The following is a 27,481-nucleotide window of genomic DNA, read 5'->3' on the forward strand; positions in this document are numbered from 1 at the left end:
ATGTCTCTCCCCATAACATTTAGGCATAAGGCAACAATTTTTACAGTAGTTGAAGTAGTATTTTAAATGTCATTTCTACTAGATGGAAAGTAGTTATAGCACCAAATTAGGAGGATTAGCTATAAATTTCCTAAAATTTTACAGGATTAAGAAGTATCATGTGATTGCTTTTACAGCAATCAGACTGTTAATACAGAGATGGGAAGTCAAAGACATATGAGTGGGGACTTTCCAGAATAATACTAGTAAGAGTGAGTTCTGTGAGACTGTGGTAAGGGAGAAATTAAGTTTGTGATACTGTTTACTGATGGTCTTAGCTGAATAAGGCTTAACCTTTAGAGTTGTCCCAAATGTTGCAAGGGTTAGGGAGTGACCTTCTGAACATTAACACCAGTAATCTTTGATGCAGCCTGAGGTCAACTAGGGAAGAAGAGGTAAGCAACCTTCTTTGTCCAGTGGGAAAGTGGTTTTTGTTTGTTTGTTTTGTTTTTTTTTAACATCTCTAGAACTGTACAATGGGATGTGACTATACGTGTGGTCATTTCCAACTCACTTTCTTCTTAAATTTTGGAGTAGAGGGGGACTAGGGTCTAGGAAGAGTGAGGTTTGAAGCAGATGACCTGTAAGATCACATCCGTAATACAACTCTATTGTTTTAATATAAGACAATTTGTTGGACAAAATCTTCAATTTTTTTCATGTTTTCACTTTCCATATGAGTATTTTAGAAGAAACACAATGGAAAGGAACCTTTAATATAAGAAAAGGTACCTCAGAAATAGCATAGGGTATAGTAAAAAGAATCAGACAAAGGAAGTCCTACAGTTTTGTTGTATGATAGCTTCGGGGCCACTTAGTGACTCTCAGCTTTCTAGAACGTTCATCAAGAGACTCTACTCTCCAGCTCCATCACCATTTAGCTGCACAATTTACTAACAGTGAATTGGAGAAGCTGTTGAAAAGTGAAATAGAGCTACAAGAAAAAAATGAGATTTTTCCAAAATAGAATTCTATTGGTTCTGTCTACAGCATCACTAAAGACCTGGTCCTACACAAATAGACACGGGGAAGAAGTTTCCTATAGCAGGACAAAGAACCCAGCCTCTGTGATATTTAAAATGAACTGGGAAGCCTTTTTATTTTTGATCTGTAATTTTATAGTTACTATATTTGGAGATATCAATCCCCATTTGATACATATCCCTATATTCAAAACTCTTAGAAATCTGTGGCAATACCATATTGGAAAGAAAACCCCTCAGTTGAAATTCCTAATTGAAAAACATAAAGGTTGTGGGAGACGATGGGGGGCCTTAGATTACATTACCCTATGATGTAACTACGTCTCAACACTTTTTGTGGCAGACAGTTACCAGTGGCTCCATAGCATATCCTACCTTGTAAAAAGTGTCAAAAGTGCACTAGGAGTGGGCCAGCCACAACTAGAAAAACAGTCATTCCTTAGCTCAGAAATGAAAATCCCTGATTTTGAATCCAGGTTTGGTTTAGTCATCCTAATTCTAGTGTTTGTCTTTCAGTGGGGAAACAGCTTTTCCTTCTCCCCTCAAAATCGCATGTAGTCACAAGGCCTTCAGGTTCAAACATGAATTAAAACATACATCTTCACTAAGGTGCTCCTTTTAAAAGTGTAAAGCAAGATTTTTTTTAAAGCACTTAATTTATACTAAATCCAGTCTGTGATGGGCATGCTGAAGGCCTGAAAATTAGTAACTATAACCAATGTTTACATCTGTAACTCCTGACTCCACTCTTTTACACTTGTCTGTGGATAACCTCTGAACCATTACAACTGCACTGGACTATTGGTATTGATACCCTCTCCATTTCACAGCTGAGGAACCTAGCATATCTTAAATGATTTGCTTAAGTTGATATAGTATCATCTATACTAAATACCCACATAAAATGATATTCATTCATTTTTACCTATTTTTTCTGAGTGTCAGGAAGTAAGAAAGTTTAATTAAATGATTCTGGCTCAGAGACAAAAGCCATCTTAGGACTTCCTCACGGACTGCTGGGCTAAGGATCCCAACCCCATAATTCTACTTCAATATTTTCTCCCATAATTTGGCTGGCATCACCTCAAGACATGACACATGCCTTCAACAGACCTACCTGCAATGACCGAGAGAGAGTGGGTGAGTGTGCAAGGGTGGAAGAAAAACAGAAATCTTCCTAGCCTAGTCTTAAAAATGGCAAGCACTTCTTTTGCCACAAATCTCCTGGTTTCCAGTCAAACACGGTATGATACATGGAGAACCTGAAGGAAGGTACCACAGAGCATGGGTGATGGGTATCTCCTTAGATATAGCATGTAAGACTCACTAACCAGTTGCAAAGCTCCATACCAAACCCAGATAGTTGAACACAAGTATTTGGCTTTTTTGCCAACATGTTCAGGATAACAACAAAACAGGCATTTGTGAGTGTATGCCGGCAATTGCCATCTGTGATACTTTATTATCAATGAATATCTGAACATCTGAAGTAGGTTGGAACAGGACAATCAACACTGAATGTTCAAATGTACCAGATTATATATAGGTCATTGCAGAAACATTATCATAAAAAGAGGCAGCATGAGAAATAGTTTTATTGAAGCTCCTTCCCTCGAACATATTATTTTTACTGTTGTATTTCCCCCTCTCTTCCTTAAGCAAATCTCTCACTTCTGTCATGTATCATGTTGAGAAATATACAGAGAGCATTTAGTTCTTAAAACTTATAGCATTAAATTCAAGTCTTCACATTAGAGTTCCTGTAAGTTGCGCTTAGTGATAACATTTTAAAGATGGTTGTAAACGTTTCCAAATGACATCGTGCCTGTTCATGGAGTTATGTATTTGGTGAGGAAATTCCTACTTGAAAAACTCCCTGTGCATTGGTGTCAGACATAAATTCAGTTGCCAGCAAGCTGTGTCAGAAGAGACTTCTTGTTATATTTGGCCACAGAGTAGAGATTTGTTGAAACCGAAAGATGGTATTACTCTTTGAGCTGTTGTACATAAACACAGCAGTGTAGTGAAAGCTGGAAACTCTGTGTGTGTATGTGTGTGTGTGTGTGTGTGTGTGTGTGTATGCATACATATGTGTGCAAGTGTATAAATGCTTCTGTCTCTGAAAACTAATATTTTGTGGTAACAAAATAAAAGAAATAACAGTAAATAATATTTTATTCAACTTATTTAAAATTCATATGATCTTATACACGCACACACATACACACACAAGATTTAACCCAGAGATTTCTGCATGCAAGATAAGCAGACTACAACTGAGCTACACAGTCCACAGTCTTCTCTTTACTTCTTTATTTTGAAACAAGCTCTCACAGTATTGCCCAGAAAGGTTTTGATCTCATCCCATAGTCCAGACTGGCCTTGAATTTGAAGTCCTCTAGTCTCAGCTTCCTGAGTAGCTGATGTCACTGATGTGGACTCCCAGGTTCCCACTGGGATGATATTTTTGTCCCAGTTGTCTTACGAGTAAGGTCAACAACTTCTGGTACCTTCTATGACAAACCATTGGGGCTAGTGAGATGAGTTGGCAGTGAAGAGTTTGTGCTGTTCATGAAAAGGACTCAGTTCCCAGCACATACACATAATGTGGCTCACAAAAGCTTGTAACTAAAGGTCAAGGGGAATCTGCTGCTCTGGCTCCCTTGGGCACCAGCACTCGTATATACATACCTACACAAAGATGCACACACAAACAGAATGCAATAACATATTAAAAATCTTCTGAATAATGAAAAAAACAATGATCAAAACACTTTAAAACAAAAGCAGCAATTTACTGAACGTCTTAGTCTACCCCAGGAATTAAGACAATAAGCATTTTGACAGACAAAACACATTAAATGTATTATTTATCAAAACTTTTATTGTTTGTAAAATCTCTCAACCATGGTCAGTAGCCTAAGTGTAAAGCCAACATCATCAGCCATTAAAAGATTGGGCGTTAGAATGTAATTTCAGTCACTCTGAGTGTCTCAGTTTCTCTATGAAGATGCTATGGCTTCTTGATGTGTTTTCATTTCTCTTTCCACATTTATTTGTACCACAAGTCCCTTTTAAATCCCCCTTTTTTTTCAAATGGAGTGTTCATTATTTGCTCATAAATTATTTCTAGTATTAAAATAATTTAAAAATATCGGTAGGAAGATATGCAGGTGTGCTGGGAGGGATGCTGTCTGTATCTAAGGAGATGACCACTGCAGCAATAACAAGTAAAAAAGTCAATGCAAATTAACTACCCGCCACCTATCAGCATTAATGGCTGATCAGTGGTTGTTCGATCAATAAATCAGATTTTAAGAAGAACAAAATTGACTACTTCAGACACTACAATTTTAAGCTGCATAAAAAAACAAATTTTATACTTTCTGTCCTTTCTTCAGAAATGCTTTCATTGTGGTTTTACTGCTGTTACTATTAGTAGTATTGCTATGGAAACTATTCCCTCAAGGACATGAAATAATGCAACCAATGACCTCAAAAGTCTCCAGTGAGCTCAGATATCAAAATTACAAATACTACTCCAGAAACTTCTTTTTATTGCTCACCAGAAAAATGAGGCTTTTTCTGTCACTATTCTTTGAGAAACACAAAGATAACAAATTGTAACTCCCTTTTTTTGTGGCTTCCATCTGACTTTACACTTATTCTTTGTTAAAAGTTTCTGTCATTTTAGGTTTGCCTTTTTTTTTCCTAGAGACTGTCAGCATGTTTGGTTTGTATAATCACAACTTCCTCTATGTAGTAACTTTATTGGGATATTTTATTATCTATTATTCTCAAATTCTCTTTAAAGCTCTTTCTAAAATGATTTAGAAAAACTATGCATCTCCCCTCTACATTTCAACAATTTTTTGATGTACATTTCTTTCTATTTTATGTGCATTGATGTTTTGTCTGGCTCTCTTTCTGTGTGATGGTGTTGGATCTCCTGGAATTGGACTTACAGGCAGATTTGAGCTGTCATGTGGGTGGTGGAGTTCGAGTGCTGGTCCTCTGGAAGAGCAGTCGGTGCTTTTAGCCACTGAGCTATCTCTCCAGCCCCCGCCTCTCTATATTTAAATTTAACAGTTTTAGTGCTTTGGTACAACTTTAATTTCTGTATAAAATTGCCATTGATTTGCTATTCACCATCATCTTTCTAGGAAATGCACAGGAGGCAGTTTCTTTAGCAAGGGTTTGTATTTCTTAGCTTTATCCTTGAACTAGTATCTACAATTCTCTGTTCCAACAGTCACATGAGAACATCACTAATTTCTGTGGTTGAGGGTCTTTTTTTCCCAACATAATGTTTTGATTGATTGTTTGGGGATTTCACATCCTATGTCTCAATCATAGTCACTTCCCAGTTCTCCCTGTTCTGACCTCTGCTTTATGACCTACCCACCCCAAAAAAGAAGACAACTCTTCTGTATCGTGGTACAGTAGTAAACTAAAATTTGTTTAATAGTGACCTTATTAATATAGTGAAGAATGTGATTTTTAAAAAGAAAAGGCTTCCCTTTGGGTAATGTGCAAACATAGGCACATTGAATCCAGAGATTGTATTAGAATATAACTGAATAATCATTTGTAAAAAGGTAACTTTAATAGAATAGACTAGAATGTTCTACATGTTAGGTCTCAGACTCTGGCAAATGGCTGAGGTGCCTATTTAACATACCAAACCTGTTCCTGGCTGCCAGATGCTCTCTCCGTCCACTGGTCTCTGTTACAGAGACCTCCTGCCTCACATATCCTGCCCCTACCCTAAGCTTTTCCAGCCCATGGACTGGGCTGAGCTGCTCCTTCCCCAGTTGCCTTTTCCTATGTAATCCAGCCATTTGGCTAGGAGGACAGGTAGGAACTTTTGTTTGCCCTTTACTCTCCTGGTTTTCCAGCTCTCCCCTCTTCTTACATGGCTCAGCCCAGGCTCTGGTTCAGTCTGGACTCTCCCAGATGTCTCTACCTCTGGATATGTTCTCCCTTTTATCTACGATAGACCTTCTCAACCACCTGGGAACAGTCATGTCCTTCCTTTTTATTTCTCTTTTCCATTCACTACCCAAACTAGCCATTCCAATAGCTGGCTTAAAGTCCATGTTTTGGAAAATAGAGACAAAAAATACTCATATTTTTATAAGGTGAGTATCAAATGATAAAAACATTAAGGTTTACTAAAATTGTGAAATGATCTCAAAAAACAATATAGTTGAATAACCTTTGAATAATGAAATTGAACAAAACTGTCTCAACATCAGAGATATTGCACAAATGTTTTTTCTGTGGGTTTCAGCCAGTATAATCACACTGTTGGCATTCACAGGGAAAGATAGATAGTTGTATAGTGTGTGCACTCATCTGGACCACTTTGAGTGTTATGATTGTACCTAAAGATAAACCCTGGTTCTGGGTATTGAGATTGCCCTTGTGTTTACCTTTGCATTATTGCCTTTTGACAAAGATTAAATCACAATTCCCAACACCTCCCAATCCACTCTACAGCATATATTCAGTATTACAGCCGGACACTTCTTGTTTCATGTTTCTCCTCGGAAGAGGGACTAAAACAAAATATCTGGAATACACATGGAGTATTGAGGTACCTCTATCATAACTGAATTATTTTCTCAGAGCCATGGTGAGTTTCACGCTGGAAGGTGATATGCCATGATGTGGTGTTTTAAAAGCAAACTTTCTTGTCTATAACAAGAGGAAGTTTATGGAAAGAATTAAGAAAAATGTCAGTGATACCATGAAGAATATACATATGTTTGGTGATTTGAACTTAAAAAAATGTATTCATTTCCTTTAATGTTTGCTGCGTGGATACATGGGGTTTTTAAATGATTAATGTTTTTCTTTTGCAGCTGTTGTGAGTGCTATCCCTGTACCAACACTGGAAAGTGCCCAGTATCCAGGAATTCTCCCATCTCCCACTTGTGGATACCCCCATCCGCAGTTCACTCTCCGGCCGGTACCATTCCCAACACTGTCTGTGGACCGAGGTTTTGGAACAGGAAGAAGTCAGTGTAATGCATTTTCCTTCTATATTATTGTCCAAAAATTATTAGTAACAGCAAGATCTCCTCTGTGTATCATTTTGATCTTCTTATTCTTTGGGAAGATTCATTATGTGTGACCCTGGTACAATAACTTTTTTTTTCTGTTCAACACACTTAATGTTTGGAAGCTAGCAACATGCTCCTAGAGCCATGCCCAAGGACACTTTCAACAGCAGACACCACAGAGATTATATATATATATATATATATATATATATATATATATTCACATATATAAATGCTTTTAAACAACACCCTGCTAACCAGGAAGTTATAAACCAAGTGGTGTCTTCCAATACATTTATCTGTTAGCTAAATTGAACTATCTCTGCCTAGTCCCAGTGAACAACTATTGGATGAATCCTTAACATCCTTTAATTGCTTCAGTAATACTTTTTCAACTTCCGGAGTGGGTGTGGTTGCTAAAGCAAAATGTCATTTACTAGAAAGAAAGCAAGAGTGGAGAGAGGCTGAAAGTTTCACATATATCCTGTGACGTCTCCTGTGCCATTTGACCCCCCCTCCCCATCCTTGCTTTGAGCATAGCATCTTTAAATCGATTTTATGGCTTTCGTCTCTTAGTTAAGAACAGGTGACTCAGCAGCTCATGTGCACGCAGAGGTCTGGTAATAGATATGATAGCACAGCAATAAAATATACTCGTGAGGTAAGCTATCTTTTTCCCAACTCAACAGGGGCAGCTCTAAGAAATCATAAATCGCCCAAATGTAGCAAGGTTAGAATTAAAAAGCATCAAAAATCTGCCAGGCGAGAATTAGATTCATTTCCCTTTTCTCACTGCATATCACATCTACAAAATAGAGTTGTGTGCTAAATCTCAGGGGGGAAGAACTAAAATTACAGTAAAGGAAGGGAAATAAGAGGCATGTAGGAATCCCTACAACTGGAAATTTCTGAATGTCAAAACAACTATGCATGGGAGACTGGTAAAAAAAAAAAAAAAAAAAAAAAAAAATTCTTAGCCCACAAGTACCTTCTTTGCTCCTGAAGTGAAGCCTCTTCATTTGATGATATTCTACCTCATACTTTTTATTCTAGCTGCATCTTAGTACTTTAAAGGACATTGGAGAGGAATGTGCAGGATGACTTCGTCCTGGTCCTCCTGGCATGTCTGAGAGCCAAAGCTCACTGCTTTTATTATTAGAAATTATTTCTTTTTAGTAACTGTCTTCTTCACTTCCAATGTTTTGCAAGCATGGTCTACAAACATATTCATCTCATCTGCAAACACCCCTCCCCTCTTTTCTCTTGAGTTAGTGTAGCCCATGGAATTGTCTCTTATTAGATCCTGGAAAAAATATTGGAAAGTTAAATTTCAATGAAAAAAATACTGGTATTAAATTTTTGTTGATGATTAAAAGAAATTTATTCTTCTACAACTATTTTGGTAAGAAGGAAGTGTGAATAAAGGGCTATTTGGAAATTTTCTGTACCTTCCCTCGGGTTTTCTGTAAACTCCAAATAATGAAGTAAGTTAAAAAGTTAATCAATCAAAACATTTATATTCCCTAGTTGATTTTTGTTTTGATAGTCTTTGAAAATGATTTAGCAAATGAAGACAATTCTATATTATAATGGAAAATATTTAACAGAACAATTGTGTAGTTATATAAACAATGCTTTCTTAGCAAAGTACTGTATAATTTTTGAACTTCATCCAAATTACCAGGCAATGAAAATTCTATCCCTGGCTATGACTTATAGATTGCTTTAAAATGTATATGTTCATTCATTCAGCAAGTAGTTTTCAACAAAATATATGCAATGCAAAAGAAATAACATCTAATGTGCTTCAAGCAATTGCCTGGAAAAGAAAAAGAATGAATAAATGTTTCCTTTTTCAAGGAAACAAAATATTCTCTAAATCACTGTCAATGATGGTTAACATCCAGCTCTTTGATATTGGTTCCTACATGCCTTTGAGAACACTAAACCCTCCAGTTCTCTCTCAGGCAGGAAACGCTCCATGGCTCTGGGTAGAACTGTTTCATTAGTGTCCTTGGGGATCAGAGAAAGGCACACAGAAAAAGACCAAGTTAATGTGGCCAAGTGTGGGGGCTCCACTTCTCCACAGTTAGTTCAAAGACCTGCAGGTTCTTAAGTCAGGAAATGCTAGCTCCTGCCCATAAAGCCTGACGTTTTCCGAAGTCATAAACAAAGCTGGAATTCTCTGCAGCTGTAAGGAAAGGGGAGTCTCAAAAAAACAAACAAAAAAAAAACAGAAAACAAACAAATTTGCATTCCACACATTTCCTGAATGATGGACAAATAATCTGTCCTGTGCAACATGAGCTCCGCTCTTATTACAACCCACAGGTAAGTTGCTGCCCGTGGAGATCAGCAATGGGCTCTGAAACTCTCCCAAACAGCTAGTCTTGGAGCTCGGTTTTTGTACATCAGTGCAATGCTTCATTTCCCTCATCTACTAAACGAAGCCCCGGAAGAGGAAAGTAAGAGGGTCCCATTCTGTCATGGCCACAGTGAGAATGCTTCTCAGATTTACCCATGTGGTTTTTCTGATCCATTTCCCCCACAAAATGGAAATTGACTATCAAATGGAATTTGTACCAGATAAAATCAGGAGCTCCATGGAAGGGTTCATGCATTATCCTAAGGGTATCCCAGGCTATGAAGAGCTGGGTTACAGAGGAATAGCTCATGATGTTGTTCTTCTAAGATTAATGAATCAAATAGGTTCCAAGAGGAAGTACTGTGTCTCGGCATCTGCTTTGTGCTGTTGTGGGCTGTATTTCTATCAACCACTGCAGCTTTCAGATAGAAGAAAAATCCTCATTTCCATTTTTGCGGTATTTCTGCCAGTTATTCTGTAGCAAGTATTTTGTATGTTGACATTAATTATTATAAAGTACCTTGAGATTTGACTCCACTGTGTAATTGTATGCTATTTGTACAATGAATTCTGACTATTTCATCATTTGAAAATGAGTGCCTTGCCGACATCCATTTGCTTCTCACTCTGCTCTGAAATGCAGGACAGCGGTATTCTCTGGGTGAAGGGAGCTTTTCTTTGCTTTCAGAGCTCTTAGCACAGATAAATGCCATGTCACTGAGACAATTTGTTTCACATAGGTATCCTAGAGCAGGTGTCTGATCTGGCCAAATGGGCACATCTAAGATGCTGCATTTCTCTGTTGGAGCAATTGCTATGCTGTTTTTATGAGGATTTTCACTGCTTTAAATGTCAGCAAGCTCTGGAAGCATTCACTTATAATACAAGAAGTATGAATTACTTATAAAACCCCTCTTCCATTGTATTTGTTTTAAGCAAAACAAAACTTATTTCTTATGGATTGCATTCTGTTCATTCCCAAGCATGGAGCTTCTTATTTACACCTGGGGCTTCACATTGTGCTCACATGAGTTATTAAGTATGAATTAGACAAAGGATATGGTCTACTTACTTAGGGCCACATCATGGTGATTCCAGTCAGAACCATGCTAGAGAGCTGGAAGGCTAGGGATTCAGGACACGGAATAAAGAGCATTTTCGTTCTCATTGATGCCTATAAAAAGAAATAGCATGAAAAGAATGGGATTAGGAGTGTCCTCAGTGAATAAAGTGAGGATATGACTGCTCTAGGGTACAGTTGAAGGGAAGGTTTTTATTGTAGATACAAGGGAGAGTGCAGCCAGAAGCATCTACAAGAATCCAGAGCACGGAGAGAAAGTAGAAGACTGAAGGTGACCAGCAGAATGGATGGAACCAAGAGAGGATGGGCAGTGAGATAGCAAGAGAGGAGGACAAGATCCAGGGCCAAGAGAGCACCTGGCTAAAATGGCAGGGTTGCATAGTCATGAGAATGTGCAGGGTGAGCAAAGTGGAGAACCACAGGCGCTGAGTCTGGGGCCAGTATGTACTTTGATATGTTAATAAGCACTTCAGGTAGTCAATTTTCTTTTCGACCTCATACTCAAGACTTTTTTAAAAATCATTACAATCCATGTGTTCATACAAACATTTTGTCAAAATAAGAGACTGAATTTTAAGTTATTAAAGACAGATGCATCTAAATTTTATTAAGCTTGTGAAATATCCATGTCCAAAATACAAGATCAAGACAAAATCTAAAAGAAATAAATGGAATAAATAAAAACACTATTGTTTCTTCATTGCTGGAAGTTTTAGGAACAAGATGTGAATTAGTTCTAGTCCATATTCCATAGAACTATTTACCTAAAGCAAATTAGGAAAAGAGAAACATGGAATTTCTTTTCCTGTGCTCATAAATTAGTGTTATGGTATGGCCCATTACTAAGAACCAGCAACTGTAATAAAAAGGAATCAAAGAGAGGCACTCTTTAGAATCTCATTGGTGAGACTCACTGTTCACACAGGAACAGGGTCTCTCCTGCAAACAAAACTCAATATTCCCATGAATTTCCATCCTATGAAGTTCCAAACTGCTTGTGGTAAATAACGTTCTCCAGCTTCTTCAGCATCATCCTTGAAGACATTTTTGGTAGAGCCTGCATTGTTCTAGACATTTCCCAAAGGAATTCCTTTGGGACTTTTAGTGTGAAGGGAATGAGAACAAGGACCCAGCCTTAAAGCACCGCTTCATTGAAGGACCAGCCATAAGGGAACAGCTCAGCCACCACTCTGAGGCGAAGGGGAAAAAATACCCAGGTTTAGAAAGAGCTAAATTATTAAATCTTTATTTAGGAAATCAGCCTTTGGTTATTTTCTTCTTTGGATGAAACATAAGTCCAAAGTCAAAACCTAATATTCTTCTCTTTCTGTAAAATTAAACCTTCAAACATCCCAGGACATACTCTGATTCCATACAAAGGCATTCCTCTGCCCCTTGTGATCATGCAAGCAATTTAGTTTTATAATACCTACGGGGGGGGGGGGCTTACTTATGGTTCCCTGTTTGGAGAGTGACAAGGCTGCTATCTGATTTTGAGCTCTGATTGCTATCATTTCCTCAGCCAACCTTGCATCCCCTTACCTCCACCTCGGAAGGATAAAGCCCACGAGCTGCTCTCTCATCCAGGTGACTTCTGACCCCATCTGAACCAACAAAGGATGAATAAAAATACCTCTGGAAGACACGTCACTTCTGCACAGCTTTCATCAGATGCCTTGATCTTTTAAACTTTCATGTCTGCTCCCTTGGCTTTATCAGAGCGTTTTTCTGTCTCCTCTGCCCATTGCTGACTTCAGTGAGCTCTTCACAGTCATCTCAAAATCATCCCCTAAACTTGCTATCCTTAAATCAACCTATGTTAAAAATTACCCTTCCAAAGTGAGGTATTTTGATAACAATATCTTATTTTCCCATAAAAATGGGAAAATTACCAAAGTAAGTTTTTTCTGAAAAATAAATAACAAGAAATACTTGCATAGAGTCAACAAAACTCATACCTCTCTGGCAGCTCTTTTCATCTGCAGTTTAACTTGGACCTTCTGGCTTTGAATACGAATGAACATTTAAAGTTGAGTCACCCTATCTTTAGAAATAATAATAAAAAAATGCCTTGAAAATATTTCAGCCTCACTCAACTGTGTTCCCTAGGGGAAAAGGTGCATTTCAATATACAAAGCTGTCCAGATATCCCAAGGCTATTACAAATGACTATGTGAAGCCTCTTCAACTATAGTAATCTGCCTGAAAATTACAAGGTTTGCTACCAAAGAGGAAAAAAATCATAATTCTGCATTCAGGCAACTTGCTCCAGTGCAGTCATGTCTCATATAACTTTTAGCTCAATGTACTTCTATTTTGTTATAGGAGATAATGATAGTAGTTATTATTTGTATCATTATTTTTTTTTAGCAATGCCTCCAAGCACCCTGTAACTCTGATTTGTTTGACAGTTGACATGGCATGTTTAAATCACAGGGAAATTGGCGTATTGGCTGGTGGATAATACTGCAGCTGAAACTGGTTGAATTTCACTGACATTGCTGCTTAGAAAAGGAGAAACAACTCTTTTTCTTTCTCACTTCATCACTTATGATTACAAGGTCCAGACAGTTCAGGCGATGGATGTAGTTAGTATGAATATATTGTATTAGGACACCTGAAAGACACACCCAGTCCTGATGGACCTGGTTCCACCTTTGAAAATGGATGTGCTAATTGTATTCCATATGTTTGTGAGAGCCAAAGAATAAGAATGTCCGTAAAAGAGATTAGAGATTGGCAGATTCCATCATTTCTCCATGGGCTGATTCTGGAAACATGGGAGAACTAAGCTTTACCTTGAATGACACCTGGATTTCTTGTCCCGCTACAGCTGTGAGTGAAGGACCAGCTACCCAACAACAACCCATGCTGCCCCCGGCTCAGCCTGAGCATCCCAGCAGCGAGGAAGCACCCAGCAGAACTATCCCCACAGCCTGTGTACGACCAACACATCCACTCCGCAGCTTTGCTAACCCTTTGCTACCTCCACCAATGAGTGCAATAGAACCAAAAGTCCCTTACACACCGCTTTTGTCACAGCCAGGTAAGTACCCATGCCGCTCATCACCAATAACTCTACTTGAGTGCAGAAGGGAAGTGGAGGAGGCCTGGATAGCATGTACTTTTCCAGTGTGGGCTGTCTGCAAACCGTACTCATGTTTCTTCTAGTGTCTGATTGATTGAACCTCCGACAAGGCAGCATATCCTGGTAAGAATGAGTGGTAGAGCAAACCGCTAGGAAGCCGAAGAGGGGGGAGGAGGAGAGGGCTAGAGTCTTCCAGTTCTCTTTGACTGTATGCCTCAAGAACTTAAAGAACGCCTCCTCTAGACACCACCTCTTAGAGTTCTGCCATGTCCAAAGATCACTACCTTAGGGATCGAGCCTTCATCCAGGAACTTTTAGAGGGATTCCAACCCCAACAATGCAGATGAAAAGATTTTTTTAAGTAATAGTATTTCACAAAGTAAAAAAACATACATTCTTTGAATGTTATTTTATATGAAAAGACATATGTAGAAGTGGCATTTGTTTCAAGACATGGGATGTGGAGATCAAGTGGCAACCTGGAGCTCTAGGCTAACAAAGTTATCAAAAGGAACAGTTGGTTTTGGTGAGGCAGATAGTAGAACAGAGATACAACTTTTTTTTTTAATCAGGTATTGTAGTCTCCTAATTAAAATATGACCAAAAGAACTGGCACAATGGAGCCTGAATGATTAGACTGTGTCCTTAGGCATAGAATCTGTTGCTTTTACTGTCCCAGACCATACTCTACCAAATAATATGCATTTCTAAGGAGGTAACAGCTGGTAGGATGCCATGCAAGCAAAGCCTCATTGCTTCTCCCTCCATTGTCCTCTGGGTGAGCCTTTTATTGTTTGACCATTGCTCCGATTGTGTTTGAACTCTTTGTCAGAACCCATCTCTTCTTTTGGTATTTTCTGATCCTTTGGGCTTGGCTTGATTTGATTTTTTTTTAATAATTCTCCTTTAAATGCCATCTTCCCGTTAGGCTTTGTGAGATGCTCTACCATCTATTTGGAATTATTAAATGCTTTTCCCTTTTATGTTTCTCCTTCATTGTCTGCCTGTGACTCCCATGCATTTTATAATGCCTTACCTCATGGTTTTCAAATAAGTCTCTCTACATTGCTCCTGACACATGGTAGATAGTATGCTTTTTAAAAGGGCTGCTGTTTACTTATTCTAATAGAAAAAGAAAATTAGCAGACTGACAAATGTATTAGTGGTGACATTAACTACATGCTTCTTAGCCCAAAAGATGAAATACTTAGAGCTTTCAACAAATTTTAATTCCAAGAAAATCATTACTTTAGTCAAACTGATTGATGAAGTAAAGTCATTCTGTTGTCAGCTTAGAAAAGAAAATACCTCAAATAATTTTGCTCTGGATTTCACAATAAAAGACTGTGTAATTAGTAATGAATTTGTCTTTACTTACTGCACATAATTACTTTAGAATATGGTAATGGGAGGCATTGCTCTAATTTTTAAAGATTATGCTAAATGAGGAGTTCCTCTGCTTTGAAAGCTTTGCGATTAGCATCAATGAAGGCGCTCTTCTCCTCAATAGGATTTCTGCATGTGGTTTTTCATGAGCAGTGTGAAGGGTCCCAGCCTCAATTTGCCTCCCACTGAGATGTGCAGAGCTGTGCTTGCAACGGCTTTACACATGAGGAATAGGGCAATACATATTATGGAGTAACAATCTCGCTGGGATCGCAGAGCTTTTGCAGTATTTCTGTGGTAGGTGGCAATTAGAGAGGCATTGTGTTCTGATAATGACTGGAATTCTGCCTACCTGCAAAAGATTCATTCCTTCATTTTTCCTCCCCCACCTGCTGAGTTAGAAATTTAGCTTAGTAGACCCCAGCATCTTAACGTTAAAAAAAAAATTGTCTGCATCTTGTGATAAAGTGATTCTGTGCCCTAGAGTTTCCCATCCATGGTGGTAAATAGCAGTATTGACTTTACAAATTCCATAGAGCAGTCACTGCACCTCGAAAATCACAGATGTGGTCATATTCGTGATTTGACGTAGTCCCCTCTCAGGTTAAATAAAAAAAAATATATATATATATGATGGATGGAGTCTTTGACTTATTATAACTATCACATAATTTATGCATGCCAAGATAAGGTGTGGATAAGGTATGGGATGTGTTGGGGGGGGCGTTTAGGGACTTATGTGTGGTTTCCCTCCTGAAGTTCTTCTTAGCTGTAAATGGACCTGTAGTGTTGTTGTTTTTTTCTTTTTTATTTATTTTATTTATTACAATTTATTCACTTTGTGTCCCAGCTGTAGCCCCTCCCTCATCCCCTCCCAATTCTATCCTTACCTCCTCTTCTCTTCCCATGCTCTTCCCCAAGTCCACTGATAAGGGAGGACCTCCTACCCTTCCATCTGACCCTAGCCTGACAGGTCTTATCAGGACTAGCTGCATTATCTTCCTTTGTGGCCTGGTAAGGCTGCTCCATGCTCAGGGAGAAGTGATCAAAGAGGCAGCCACTGAGTTCATGTCAGAGACAGCTCCTGTTCCCCTTACTTAGGATACCCACTTGGAGACTGAGCTACCATGGGCTTCATATGTACAGGGGTTCTAGGTTATCTCCATCAATGGTCCTTGGTTGGAGTATCAGTCTCAGAAAGGACCCCTGAAGCAGAAAGACACACATGGTATATACTCACTTATAAGTGGATATTTAGACATATAATATAGGATAAACATAATAAAATCTATACACCTAAAGAAGCTAAGCAAGAAAGAGAACCCTGGGTAAGATGCTCAGTCCTCATTCAGAAAGGCAAACAGGATAGACCCTGGAAGATGGAGAAAACAGGGAACAGGACAGGAGCCTACAACAAAGGGCTTCTGAAAGACTCTATCCAGCAGGGTATCAAAGCAGAGGCTTAGACTCATAGCCAAGCTTATGGGCAGAGTGAAGAGAATCTTATGAAAGATGGAGGAGGTAGAAAGACCTGGTGGGGACAGGAGCTCCACATGGAGACCAACAGAACCAAAAAAATCTGGGACCTGTAGTGTTTTAAATAAACTTAGAACAGGAGCCCATTTGTCCTGTGGAACTATCATTCCACAGGCAAAAACCATGTAACTTCTCAAATACTGATGTTTACAGTGTTGCACTCTGACAACATGGGCCTCCTAAGTGTTTGCATCTCTGTAAAACAGAAGGAATACTATAATTCTTTCACTTGTATATCTATATTAAAGCCTGGTGTATTTTGTTCTTTTCAATCTTATAGTGATCAATATGTAAGTGGATGTTACACAGCCAAAAACCAATTCATTGTATAGCAAATTGAGTTTGATTTTTCCCCCTGCACATTGCAGCTTATGTTTCAATTTGTCTGTGGATCCAGAACAAGGTGTAGGTATACATGGATGATAGTAGACAGAAAAGGTATATAATTTATATTTTATGGCTGGTTGGGAAATCATGCACTCCCTTCATAACATGATCTTTTTGTCAGACCTCATTTTAGTAAATATGCCACGACACAAGGCAGCCAATAAAGTGGGTTTTGTTTTGTTTTGTTTTTATAAATTACTACAATTGATTTCAACACCAGACTCTCAGACCGCCACTGGAGGTGTCGAGGTGTTCACTAAAGACATCACATGAGTTCAATTCTGCTGGAACCTGTCACAGGCAGAGGTTGTGGGAGATTAGATATGCTTTAGCAGGTGGCATAAAGCTTTCATTGTTAGGGTCAGTCACAGAACATAAATCGCTCATACAATCAGATAGCAGGGATGTGTCGACCTGTGTCTCTGGAGCCAGCATCACAGTCAGTTGTCGGGAGGAAAATGGCAGCGCCTCCCGTTAAATACATCCCATCTGTGTTTTTAACAAGTGTCTTCAGGTCTTTCCTGTCCTCCCTTATAACAGAATTTGTCTAGTAGATGAAATCTGATCTGATGTAATCTAAGCATCCCGAATTACACTTTAGTAAAGTGTAATAAGACATCTTTGCTTAGTTATGGGTAATGTTTGTCACCCTGTAACCTATCTGGTGTTTACTATGGAAAACACTAATTTCTTGTAAAATGGTGTTTTGACTTGTAAATAGAAAAGAGGTCTGTTAACTGTCCTAAAAACAGGAGTATCACTTCTAGAGGAGATTTAATGAGCAATGTAAGTGATTGATGCCTCATATAATGATGATAAAACTGAGAGTTGAAAATGTTAAAGGTATTTCTTATTCTCATCAACTGGGTTTGAAACCAGATATCAAAAATTCAGAAAAACATAATAACATTGACAAGGAATGTGTATTTTGTGTTTTTGTTTTGTTTTGTTTTGTTTTTTGTTTTTTGTCCTTAGTTATTTCAGAGATATTCATAGGTTGCTTTCTTTCCACTACCAAAACACTTCTAGGCTTATCCTAGATACTAACTATTCCTAAGGAAAACTTGCAGCATATGAAATGGTATTTACATATTGTTGTGGAATAATTGATTTTATAAATTGTTCACTTATTTTTGCGTGAGTGTTCCTGCATGGTCTGTGTGTGTATGTGTGCAAGTGTGTGCATGAGTGCACACGTGCGTGCACTCACTTATATGTGTGTGTAAGGTGTACTATGTGTGGTCGTGGTGACAAAGCACACACTTTGGAGATCAGCAGACAGCTTTCAGGAAGCAGGTTATCTCCTTCAGCTTTCTGTGGGATCTAGGGACCAAACTTGCATTGTGAGCCTTGCACACAGCACTCGCTGTGCAAACCCGTGTTGGCAGCTCCAAAGTAACATCTAAGTGTCCATGTTGCTATAATATAGGAGAAGGGAGAAATAGCAAGGATACCATCTTCCCAGAGAACTCAGAAACCATGGCAGTCACTTTACCTGTCCCTGTTGCCAGTCGTCCCTCGGCAGGAAGGCAGGAGGCCAGACCCCTGCATCTGTTGCTGTCAGCACCGTTAATGGCCACAGCTTTAAAGTCCAACATGAAAAAATTCAGATGACAGAAATAAATGATAAATGGAAGTAGAAGTTAAGACGTGGAATATTATTCACCTTTTGGGCGAGAGGGAAGACGAGGACAGCAGTACATGTACCACCAAAACTGTTCGGGATTACAGAAAGGATGTGGAAGTGAAAGCTGAGTCAAACTTTGAGTCCCTTTGGTCAAGTTTTCTCAATTTAAAAAAAGAAGCAAAAATTGTTTTACTGAGAATATTCAGATCATAGGTAAACTCGAAATGGTCAGCTTAGTGTAATTAAAGTGTAAGATTAAAATTAAAAAATGTCATCTAAATATCAATAATAACAGACAACACTTGGTTACCTCCATAGATAAGATGCTTCACGACATGTAAGTTAGGAAGCTCATCCTCGGATTTTACTGGAGATTTCCTAGTTTCCTGGGTGACAGGAATGATGGGTAAAAGAATATGCAGCAGTTGTTTTCAAAGTAAAAATTCCTTTTGCATATCTTATGAACATAATAGGTCACATGATTAAATTCTGAAGATTACCTTATATTGTTTTTGTAAAACGTCTTGGGAATCAAAATCTTTTTTACAAAAATCGCCTGAGGAAAAGTGAATAAACATACTACTTTAGCTGTTATAATTGTTTATAATTCCTAAAGATCAGCAGCAAAGTAGATTCATGTTTAACTGAGAAGCAACTAAAATCAACTGTGAGTGGAGCAGAGCACTGTAAACGCTTTACAGAATACTGGGTCATTATTCTTGGGATCTTCATCCAAACTCTTACATGCAATGAATACTCAATTGCCTGTTTAGTTCATCAGAATAAAATAAAAATGGGGGGGGGATCAGGATTTGTATAAAGTTCATCAGTTTCAATCCTAATAATTTAAGGAAAGTTTGAGAGTTACTGGAATGATTAGGTAGTTATTGATGATAAAGGCAGATAAGGTGAAGCAACTTCCAAATTGGTGACAGGTGGATTATAACATGCAAAACGACCCAAACAACAAGTTACATCCCAGCCTACAAGCGACTCAAATCTTAATGTAGAGTAGAAGCAACAAGTTGAAGCCCCATGTCCTAAAATTTCTATTGACTAGTTTACGTTCATGAAAATAAATAGCCATGGCACCATTCCCCTGTAGTGCAATGCGGAGGAGGAGGATCCACTGTGTCTCAACAGGAGAAAGTGTCAGTCTGGCAGAGAATGGTGAACTCCATTGTGCCGGCTGAAGTACTGATATTCTCCTCTGCGTCCTTCTTTACTCATGTGTGAGATCAGATACTCTTTGTAAGTGTAGTATATGACTTTTCCCTTTGATTTTGGAAAGAGTAAAAATATGAGAGAGGTTTTAGTTTGATTAAAGATTCCAAACTTTAGGAACTGGGGAGCTAGCTCAGCAGTTCAGAGCACTTGCTGCAAAAGATCACCTCAAACAAGGAATCAAGTATGCTCTTCTGACTTCTGTGGGCACCTGCACACATGCCTTTCACACACACACACACGCACACGCACACTTAAAATAAATCATAAATCTTGTTTAAAAAGAGTCTAAACATCATTGTCTTCAATCCCAGTTATATGAGTGATTCTTAGTTTTTTTGGTTGTTGTTGTTCATCAATTAGTCAGATTCCAAACTTTCTTTGAAGTTGTGGGAAAGGTTGAGAAAGGTTTTCATACTAACCTCCCACTAATGAGCTGTTGAACACATATTATGAAAAAACTAACACTGAAATTAAACAGAAAGGCTCTGTGTTAAGATGAACTGAATTTAGCTACCAGCAAGCTATAATGATAAGATGTATAATAAAGTAAAAATTAGTAACAGACCTGTTGATAATTTATAAAGTTTTTCTGGCAGGCAGGTCCGGGTAGAAAATGTGTTACCACAATAGACATATTAAGAATTTTTGAACATTGACTTTCAACTTACACATCCAGAAGGATTGATGTTCCTGTTGCCAGAATCTCATTCACCAGAATGCCAAGGATTTCAGAGGACAAGGCCTTTACCTTTTGTAGCAAAGAGAATTTTAACCTGTGTGTGTGTGTGTGTGTGTATTACTATAATATGCAAACCGCTGATTTCAAATGAGAGGCATATTATAACATGATTATACATGACAGATGATAGAAATAATGATATCGGAATGGCTGCCCTTCTCAATGTCTTTTCTAAATTACTGTCTTAAATATCTTTCTTTCACACCTCTGACTCTTCTACTTTCTAAGTTTCATGCTCCTTTCTATTTACACAGTCAGCGGGTCATCATTCCCTAGTAAGGCGTACATTTTCAGACCACAATTAACCTAGAGTGCCTTTAAAATCAGAGATTTCAGGTTTAACCTTTAGTCCCCCTTTTTGTTGCACTTAGAATTAGATGTTGTGTTGGTTTTATCTTTGAAAATGCTCTAGAGCTGGTTTGTCAGCAGAAAAAAAAAAGGGGGGGCTGTGCTGTGCAAACCATGCTGAGTGACACGTTGCTTGGTGGGGAAAACACAGCAAGCAGGACAGTGTCACCACCTGAAAACTTAGGAGAAATGATCTATTCTCCCATGTCTCTTACCCATCAGGAGCAAAGTTTAAATAAAAGTACTGACTGGCCAAGACAAACAATCCCTCCCTCCCCACGCTCTGAAGATCAGTACCCCTACTGACTATCTAGGTTATTGAATATGCCATTTAAATTGTTTATGCTTTAACTTCCCACCATAACTAGATAAAATAAGAATCCAACCAGGAATGGAATTTGGAAAAAAAATATATAAACATGAGTTATGCTTATAAGATCACAGTATTTAACTTAGACACTTCTGATCTGGTATAACTCAGAGGATCTATCACTTTATACAATGGGTCCCTTTCCATTTTCAGCACCTTCAGAAAGGAATGGAAGTACAGGAATAGGGTCATAAAATAGTATTTTAATAGCTTGTTGTCTGGTCAAACATTATCTAAATTATCTGTATTTTCCTGTATATTTTTTAGGATATAATGGCCATAAGTGAAATGGATCACCACAGGGAACACAAAGCAGTGAATACAATAGCTCCCAGCGGCAGCTCAGCACGTTCTGAACATTATTTCCTGGCTTTACAGTAACGCCAGGCCTCATCCATTACAGCAGGACTTGCTCTGAAACCATAAATCCATCCAACAGCCAGAACGCTGTCCTCTGTTGCAATAGTGTAGGCTTTAGTAAGGCCTTACCTCCTGCACTGTGGCAAATCTGATGGGAACATGTCTGCCTTCCTGGCTTTGTAAGCATTGCATCTCCCCGAAATGGTCCTGTAGGGAACCAAGATAATGTGTTTATTGTTACTGGAATCTCCCAATCTCAGATCAAACTTTAATCTTAGCTATTCCTCTGCAATGAAAATAACAAGGCAGAGAGCTTGAGGAGATGAAGAACAGACATCAATGACTGAGGAATGAAATAAAGGGGCTATGTCACACCTAATATGTATAAACAACACTAAGACATGTGTCTTCTAGTTGAAAAAATAAACACCATAATTTGTTACTATGATATTAAAATAATTTTCAATATGCTTTGAGATATAATTCTATAGTATTTCTGTAGCAGTGAGACTAAAATTTCATGTACTGGGAAATAACAGGTTCCAATTTAGTGGATCTGGAAAAGACCCCCAAATTTTGAGGTTTTGAAGAGATTCTAGGTGATAGGACAGAAGCCTTTCTGTAGTATACATTCTGGAGTAGCTTAATTTTAGAACAGAACATGTACTCCTAACCGGTTTGGGGAACCTTGATAACTCAGTTGAAACTAAATTTACCTCCCTCCCTTTCACTCTTCCCTCCCTCCCTCTTCTATCTCTCTGTATGTGTGTCTAAGTATGATTGCACGCACACACACATGTGGTTTGAACCCACAGGTTCACAGCTACATAAATTTTCTACTGTCTTTATATATTCCTTAGGCTATCAAATTGTTCATTACATGTGACATCGTGGAGATAACTTACCTTTTCTTGTTCATCATGCCCCATCTAGGCTCAGCTATGAAACATCATCCCCAAGGTCTGCTTTTCTTTGGTTTTGGTTTTATATCTATTTATGTGGGTTTAATTTAGTTGTTTTTTAATGTGTATGAGTGTTTTTTATTTATTTTGGTTTTTATTTATTCTTCTCTCATGTATTACATCCTGACCACAGTTTTCCATCCCTTAATTTAGGTTTCTAAGATTTGTTCAAAATGTCTTATAAGATATTTGTAAAATCATAAAACAAAACAAATGAAAACTCTTATTAATATAAATTTCCATAGCCTAGGGCCAAGAGCATTCCCTTTTCACAAAGATACTGTGGAAAATTGAAGCTTTTATTTTCGATATAAGCACCCCAAAATTTGTGCACATCTTCAGTGACTTATGAAAGCATTGGTGTGATTAGTATAAATAAATATGTTTAAGAAGTTCTAGGTCCAACAATATCTTTTATTTTATTGTCTAACAAAAATTGATAATTAAGATTTCAAAACTTTCAGTGGGAAATTTTCTGCTGAAGGTAAGCTCCCATGGGGAGCTGGGAAGTTGCTTATCATTTTGGAGTTGGTCATAATATCTCCTAGATTTCCCATGATCCACTGGTATAGCGAGGAACACCTATTACAAGACGGAGTGATTTACAAGCATAGAGACTCAGGGTTCAATAAAAAAATTTTGTTTCACTCAGTATAATACCTGGGTGACTATCATATGTAATCTATAAAATAAATTAGAGTATTTTCTGGTGTTAATGAGAGTAATTGAACCTATAAAGAGTGATAGTACAAATCAAAGCAACAGGAGGTAATTAAAAGTAATGTTTATGTGAGTTGTAAGAAAATTAAATTACATAATTTCCCTAAAGATATTATCATAATTAATTATTGAATATAAAGTACACCTAAGAAGTAAATACGTGTTCAAGAAGGCTTGTGATAGAAATAGGATGGGAGAAAGGTTTATTTTTAGTCCTTTCTCTCTAATTACTGCTTAAAAAATAAAATCTTTTCCTTTTTTTCTTTCTTCCCCCATTCCTCTTCTGTCGTCCAGATGTCACATTTTGAACCTTTACCTGGTTCAGAGATTCTGAATTCAGAAAGCAGTGAGCCCTGTGCAGTGTCCTAATGAAACATTTTGTTCCTCTGGAACATCTTCTAAAACTAACATTTGATATCATAGAAATGCATAGTCTCACTATTATTTTATTTCGTAGCTGCCTAATAGTTACTAAACCCCACAAGACACTGAAGTAAAAAGTTCGTGGGTTCTAACCATGTCGATGGGATCTTCAGACTTTCTTACTGAAAAGTTGCCGTTATGAAACGCAGCGCTGTAAGTTCATGTTCTTATTCCTTCTTCAGAGAGGCATAAATGGAAAAATACTTCTCATGAAGATAAAAGGAGTTCATAAGAATACTTTGTGCTTCTGTATATTACCTGAAACATCCTAATGTGTTCTTCGGAATGTGTCTCACAGTGAACAATATTTTGTAGAAAAAAGACAATTACAAAAATTCCCCCAATTTTTTTTTCAGTTTTGGTTTCATGACAACTAGTTTACATTTTCTTTGAGTTTTATTTTATGGTATTTTTATTTGTGGTTTTCTTCCCTAGTATATACAATTTTTATTTTCTTATTTTAATGTTAAAATAAGTTTCCATGTAGAGATGGGGGGAAAAACTTAAAGATAAGATGAACTCATTTCTAAACTCAGAATTGGCTTCCAATCTTTGTACAAAGAGGAGATATTTTGGAATTCCAAATAGGAGACTATGCTGAGCACTGAAGAGTTTATGAACAATCGTATGGAGACATTCCTTCCTTATTAGCATCTCACACGCATAACCTCAACAGGTCGACCCTTTGGCTAATCCTAAAAGAATGGGTGGAAATTTTTTTTAACACTTACCTGCAATGCAAACAAGAAAACATAAAATTTTAACTAGCCAGACTTTTTAGAGAATCCAGGCTCAGTAAATTACATTTCTGGTAGCTCAGTATAAAAAAAAAAAATCATTTTTGTAAGATATACATGCTCATCAGCTCTGTTAGCTACACACACACACACACACACACACACACACACACACACACACCAAAAAAAAAAAGCTGGCACATGCTATGCCTATATATTGCACAGCAACTATAAAATAAACAATGCTCTGAGAACTTAAAGTGTGACCTTTGTCACTAAACAGCAGATGAAAAACATAATCACATTTAGCATGACTTCACTGTGAATCCTATTCCCAGATTGCTGTAGAGTCACAAAACTATATCAGGAAGGTTCCGGTGATGGCATTTGAAAGTTTACAGGGAAAATAGTCTTGCTTCAGAGTGTGTTTTCTAAGGTTGTGGTGAGTTTATATGCTGGGGAAAGGCTGAGTGGGATAAATGACAACTGAGCTGTTATTAGGGATGGTCAAATAGTAAACCAAGAATGAAAGAGAAAGTGTGCCAGGCATTTGAAGGAGAGAGAGAGAGAGGGGGCTTATCTTTTAGAAGCAGAAACAGTTGAGTAAGTGAGTAATTAGATGGGAAAGAGTTGAGTCCCAGGTGACTACTGTTTTAACCCATGTGTTCAGGGATCTTGCTATAACCAAACAGAAAGACTGGAGAAATGGGGAAGGTTGCTTTCTGAGAAGGAAGAACTATGAGGATGAAGAAGTCTGAGCATCCAGGAGGAAATCCACAATGTGTATGGAGAGATGTAACATTCATGGGGGCAGTCTCAGCTGAAGTGCTATTTCAGAGAATCATCTTCAGAAAGTGAGCATTTCAGCAGATACCAACTAGAATAGGATGCGAACTCCTAGGAAAACAACCTTAAGGAAAAAGCAAAATTTCAAAACAGACTCGGTATCCTAGATAAATCTCTATTTTTTTTTTTTTTTGTGGTAGAGCAAAAAGAAAAAGTCCTAGAGATAAAACAATGCTATTATAACTTTCCAGAAACCAAGATACAGAGACATTTCAAGAAAATAGCTACCATAAATATAGTAGTTCCTTCAAGCAAAGATGCCATTGTTAGGGATACTTCTTAAAAAATTTTATCATAAAATATTTGTCAAGCTAAAGATGTGTGGAAGAGCCATGAGGGAAGCTGATAAATGGTAAGCTAAGTCAAAATTAAATATTTAAAAAGAAGTCTGAATGCAAGTGCCCTGTGTATGCAGATAAAGCTATTCCCTAAAGCCACAGTTGATTACATGAAAATACCAGTGTCATGGGTGAACTACCTCCCAATGCGCTGTTTTCAGGAAAAGAGCCAAGGCTCTCAAATCAATTCAGAAAATTATCACTGCTGTTTCCTAGATGCTAAGACCCTATAGCTAAAAAATAAAAATAAAAATTCTGTGTTTTGCTTGTTTTTAAACTCTTTTTTTTATTTGGGGTATTTAAGCTTCTACCTGCCTTCCACCAGCCCTTTAACCCTAGGTAAGAAAGAGAAGGTTAGTGGGGGAGAGGATGTGCAAATACTTTATTTCTCCCGGCTGTTTAGGGTCGATATATTCTTTTGGGGCTATATCAATCTCTGTGAACAGTAAGCAAGGTCCTCCAAGCTGCTGTACTGAAACATTTCTCTCCATCTGTCTCCCCCAAGCTGCCACTGTCCATCTCTGACCTCTCCAAACTGCCACACTTTCTCTTTCTCTGGTCTCTCCAAACTGCCACACCTTCCTTTTCTGGGCTCTCATATTTATATCCCTCAGACTCTGAACCACGCACCTCTCTGTGCTCCGTGAGGCAGGTCATTACCAGCTGGCAAAGACCACACAACCACAGGAGGCAGTTATCTGCTGTGGACAAACTAAAGCCCAAACTGAAATCCCACCCTTGAGATTAAGACAAAAGCACATTTACATTACATAACTGAGTTTGCAAGGAGACCAAAACTTCTGTTACAGCTCTAACCACTCGATACAGAGCATTCCTCCGAAATTAAGCTAGGAGTGTCTTCCCTACCGGCCAGCCCTCATAGCATCAGGGAGTGCGGGAGGGGAGAAGTTGTCAACAGTCAGCTGTGGACCCTGAACATTCATGATTAATCTGACAGGCAAGATGTGTTACAACTGCACTCAGTCCTTTATATTGGTAACAAATCACATTATGGTGGATTGGACTCCAATTCCTATTGAATGGATTCATATCTGGTATTATAAATTTGGTCCTTGTCTTCTCCACGGCAAGGGAAATCATAGGTGCTGGGGAAAAATCTGCTACAGTTGTTTTGTTAAATAGATGTGACATGTCTACCAAATTGCCTCTAAATTACTATGTTTATCCCCAGGAGTTAGTATTCTTGTCAGCTTTGATCAGATGAACTCTTATTTTGCAGAGATCAGAGGTAACTGCAAAGACTCGTAACTCCTCAACGTTGTGTGAATAAATGACTATTCATAAATGAGACGCCCTTATCATATCCTTCAAGCTTCAGGGAATATCACAGAAGAGGGTGAAGAAAGACTTAAGAGTTAGAGGATTAGAGGCCGAATTGTAGAATGCAGTCTTCTATGAATAACATGGCCACTTTACCCGTGAACCCTCATCAGCTGTATGGCCTGAATAGGACCTGAACAATATTAGGCCTGCCAGCATCCTCTCATTAACTGGGAAGGCACTGAAGAGCTCCTACGGTACACTGAGGAATTCTTAGAAATGAATGGTTGCCAGGAAAGGACGAAGCATGTCTCCAAAGGTTTAACCACTTGTAAGGTACCTGTGTAGCCTGTGTTCCAGTAAATAACATCTTAGCCATTTACACACACACACACACACACACACACACACACACACACTGAGTGAGAGAGAGAAAGTGAAAACACTGAAAAAAAGGCTAGTTAGGAAAGGAACTGACTTGAGACAAGGGAACAAAGTACGTTTACATACATGTATGGAAATATATAATTATTCTATAATTATGTATAACTAATATATGGTAATAAAACA

General features: G+C 38.1%; 1 protein-coding gene across 2 annotated transcripts in view; it reads left to right on the forward strand.

Annotated features, from left to right (window-relative positions):
* Nucleotides 1–27,481, forward strand: part of Dcc (DCC netrin 1 receptor) — a 1,165,274-nt gene that overhangs the window by 1,112,846 nt on the left and 24,947 nt on the right. Inside the window, exons 26-27 of one of the 2 annotated variants that reach the window (XM_060377064.1) lie at nucleotides 6,890–7,051; nucleotides 13,370–13,582. In XM_060377064.1, coding sequence (XP_060233047.1) covers nucleotides 6,890–7,051; nucleotides 13,370–13,582 — 375 coding nt within the window. The remainder of the gene's footprint in view (nucleotides 1–6,889; nucleotides 7,052–13,369; nucleotides 13,583–27,481) is intronic. The other variant, XM_060377065.1, reaches the window with a different exon arrangement.

The sequence above is a fragment of the Meriones unguiculatus genome, chromosome 2 (genome assembly GCF_030254825.1).
Source record: "Meriones unguiculatus strain TT.TT164.6M chromosome 2, Bangor_MerUng_6.1, whole genome shotgun sequence".
NCBI classification, from domain to species: domain Eukaryota; kingdom Metazoa; phylum Chordata; class Mammalia; order Rodentia; family Muridae; genus Meriones; species Meriones unguiculatus.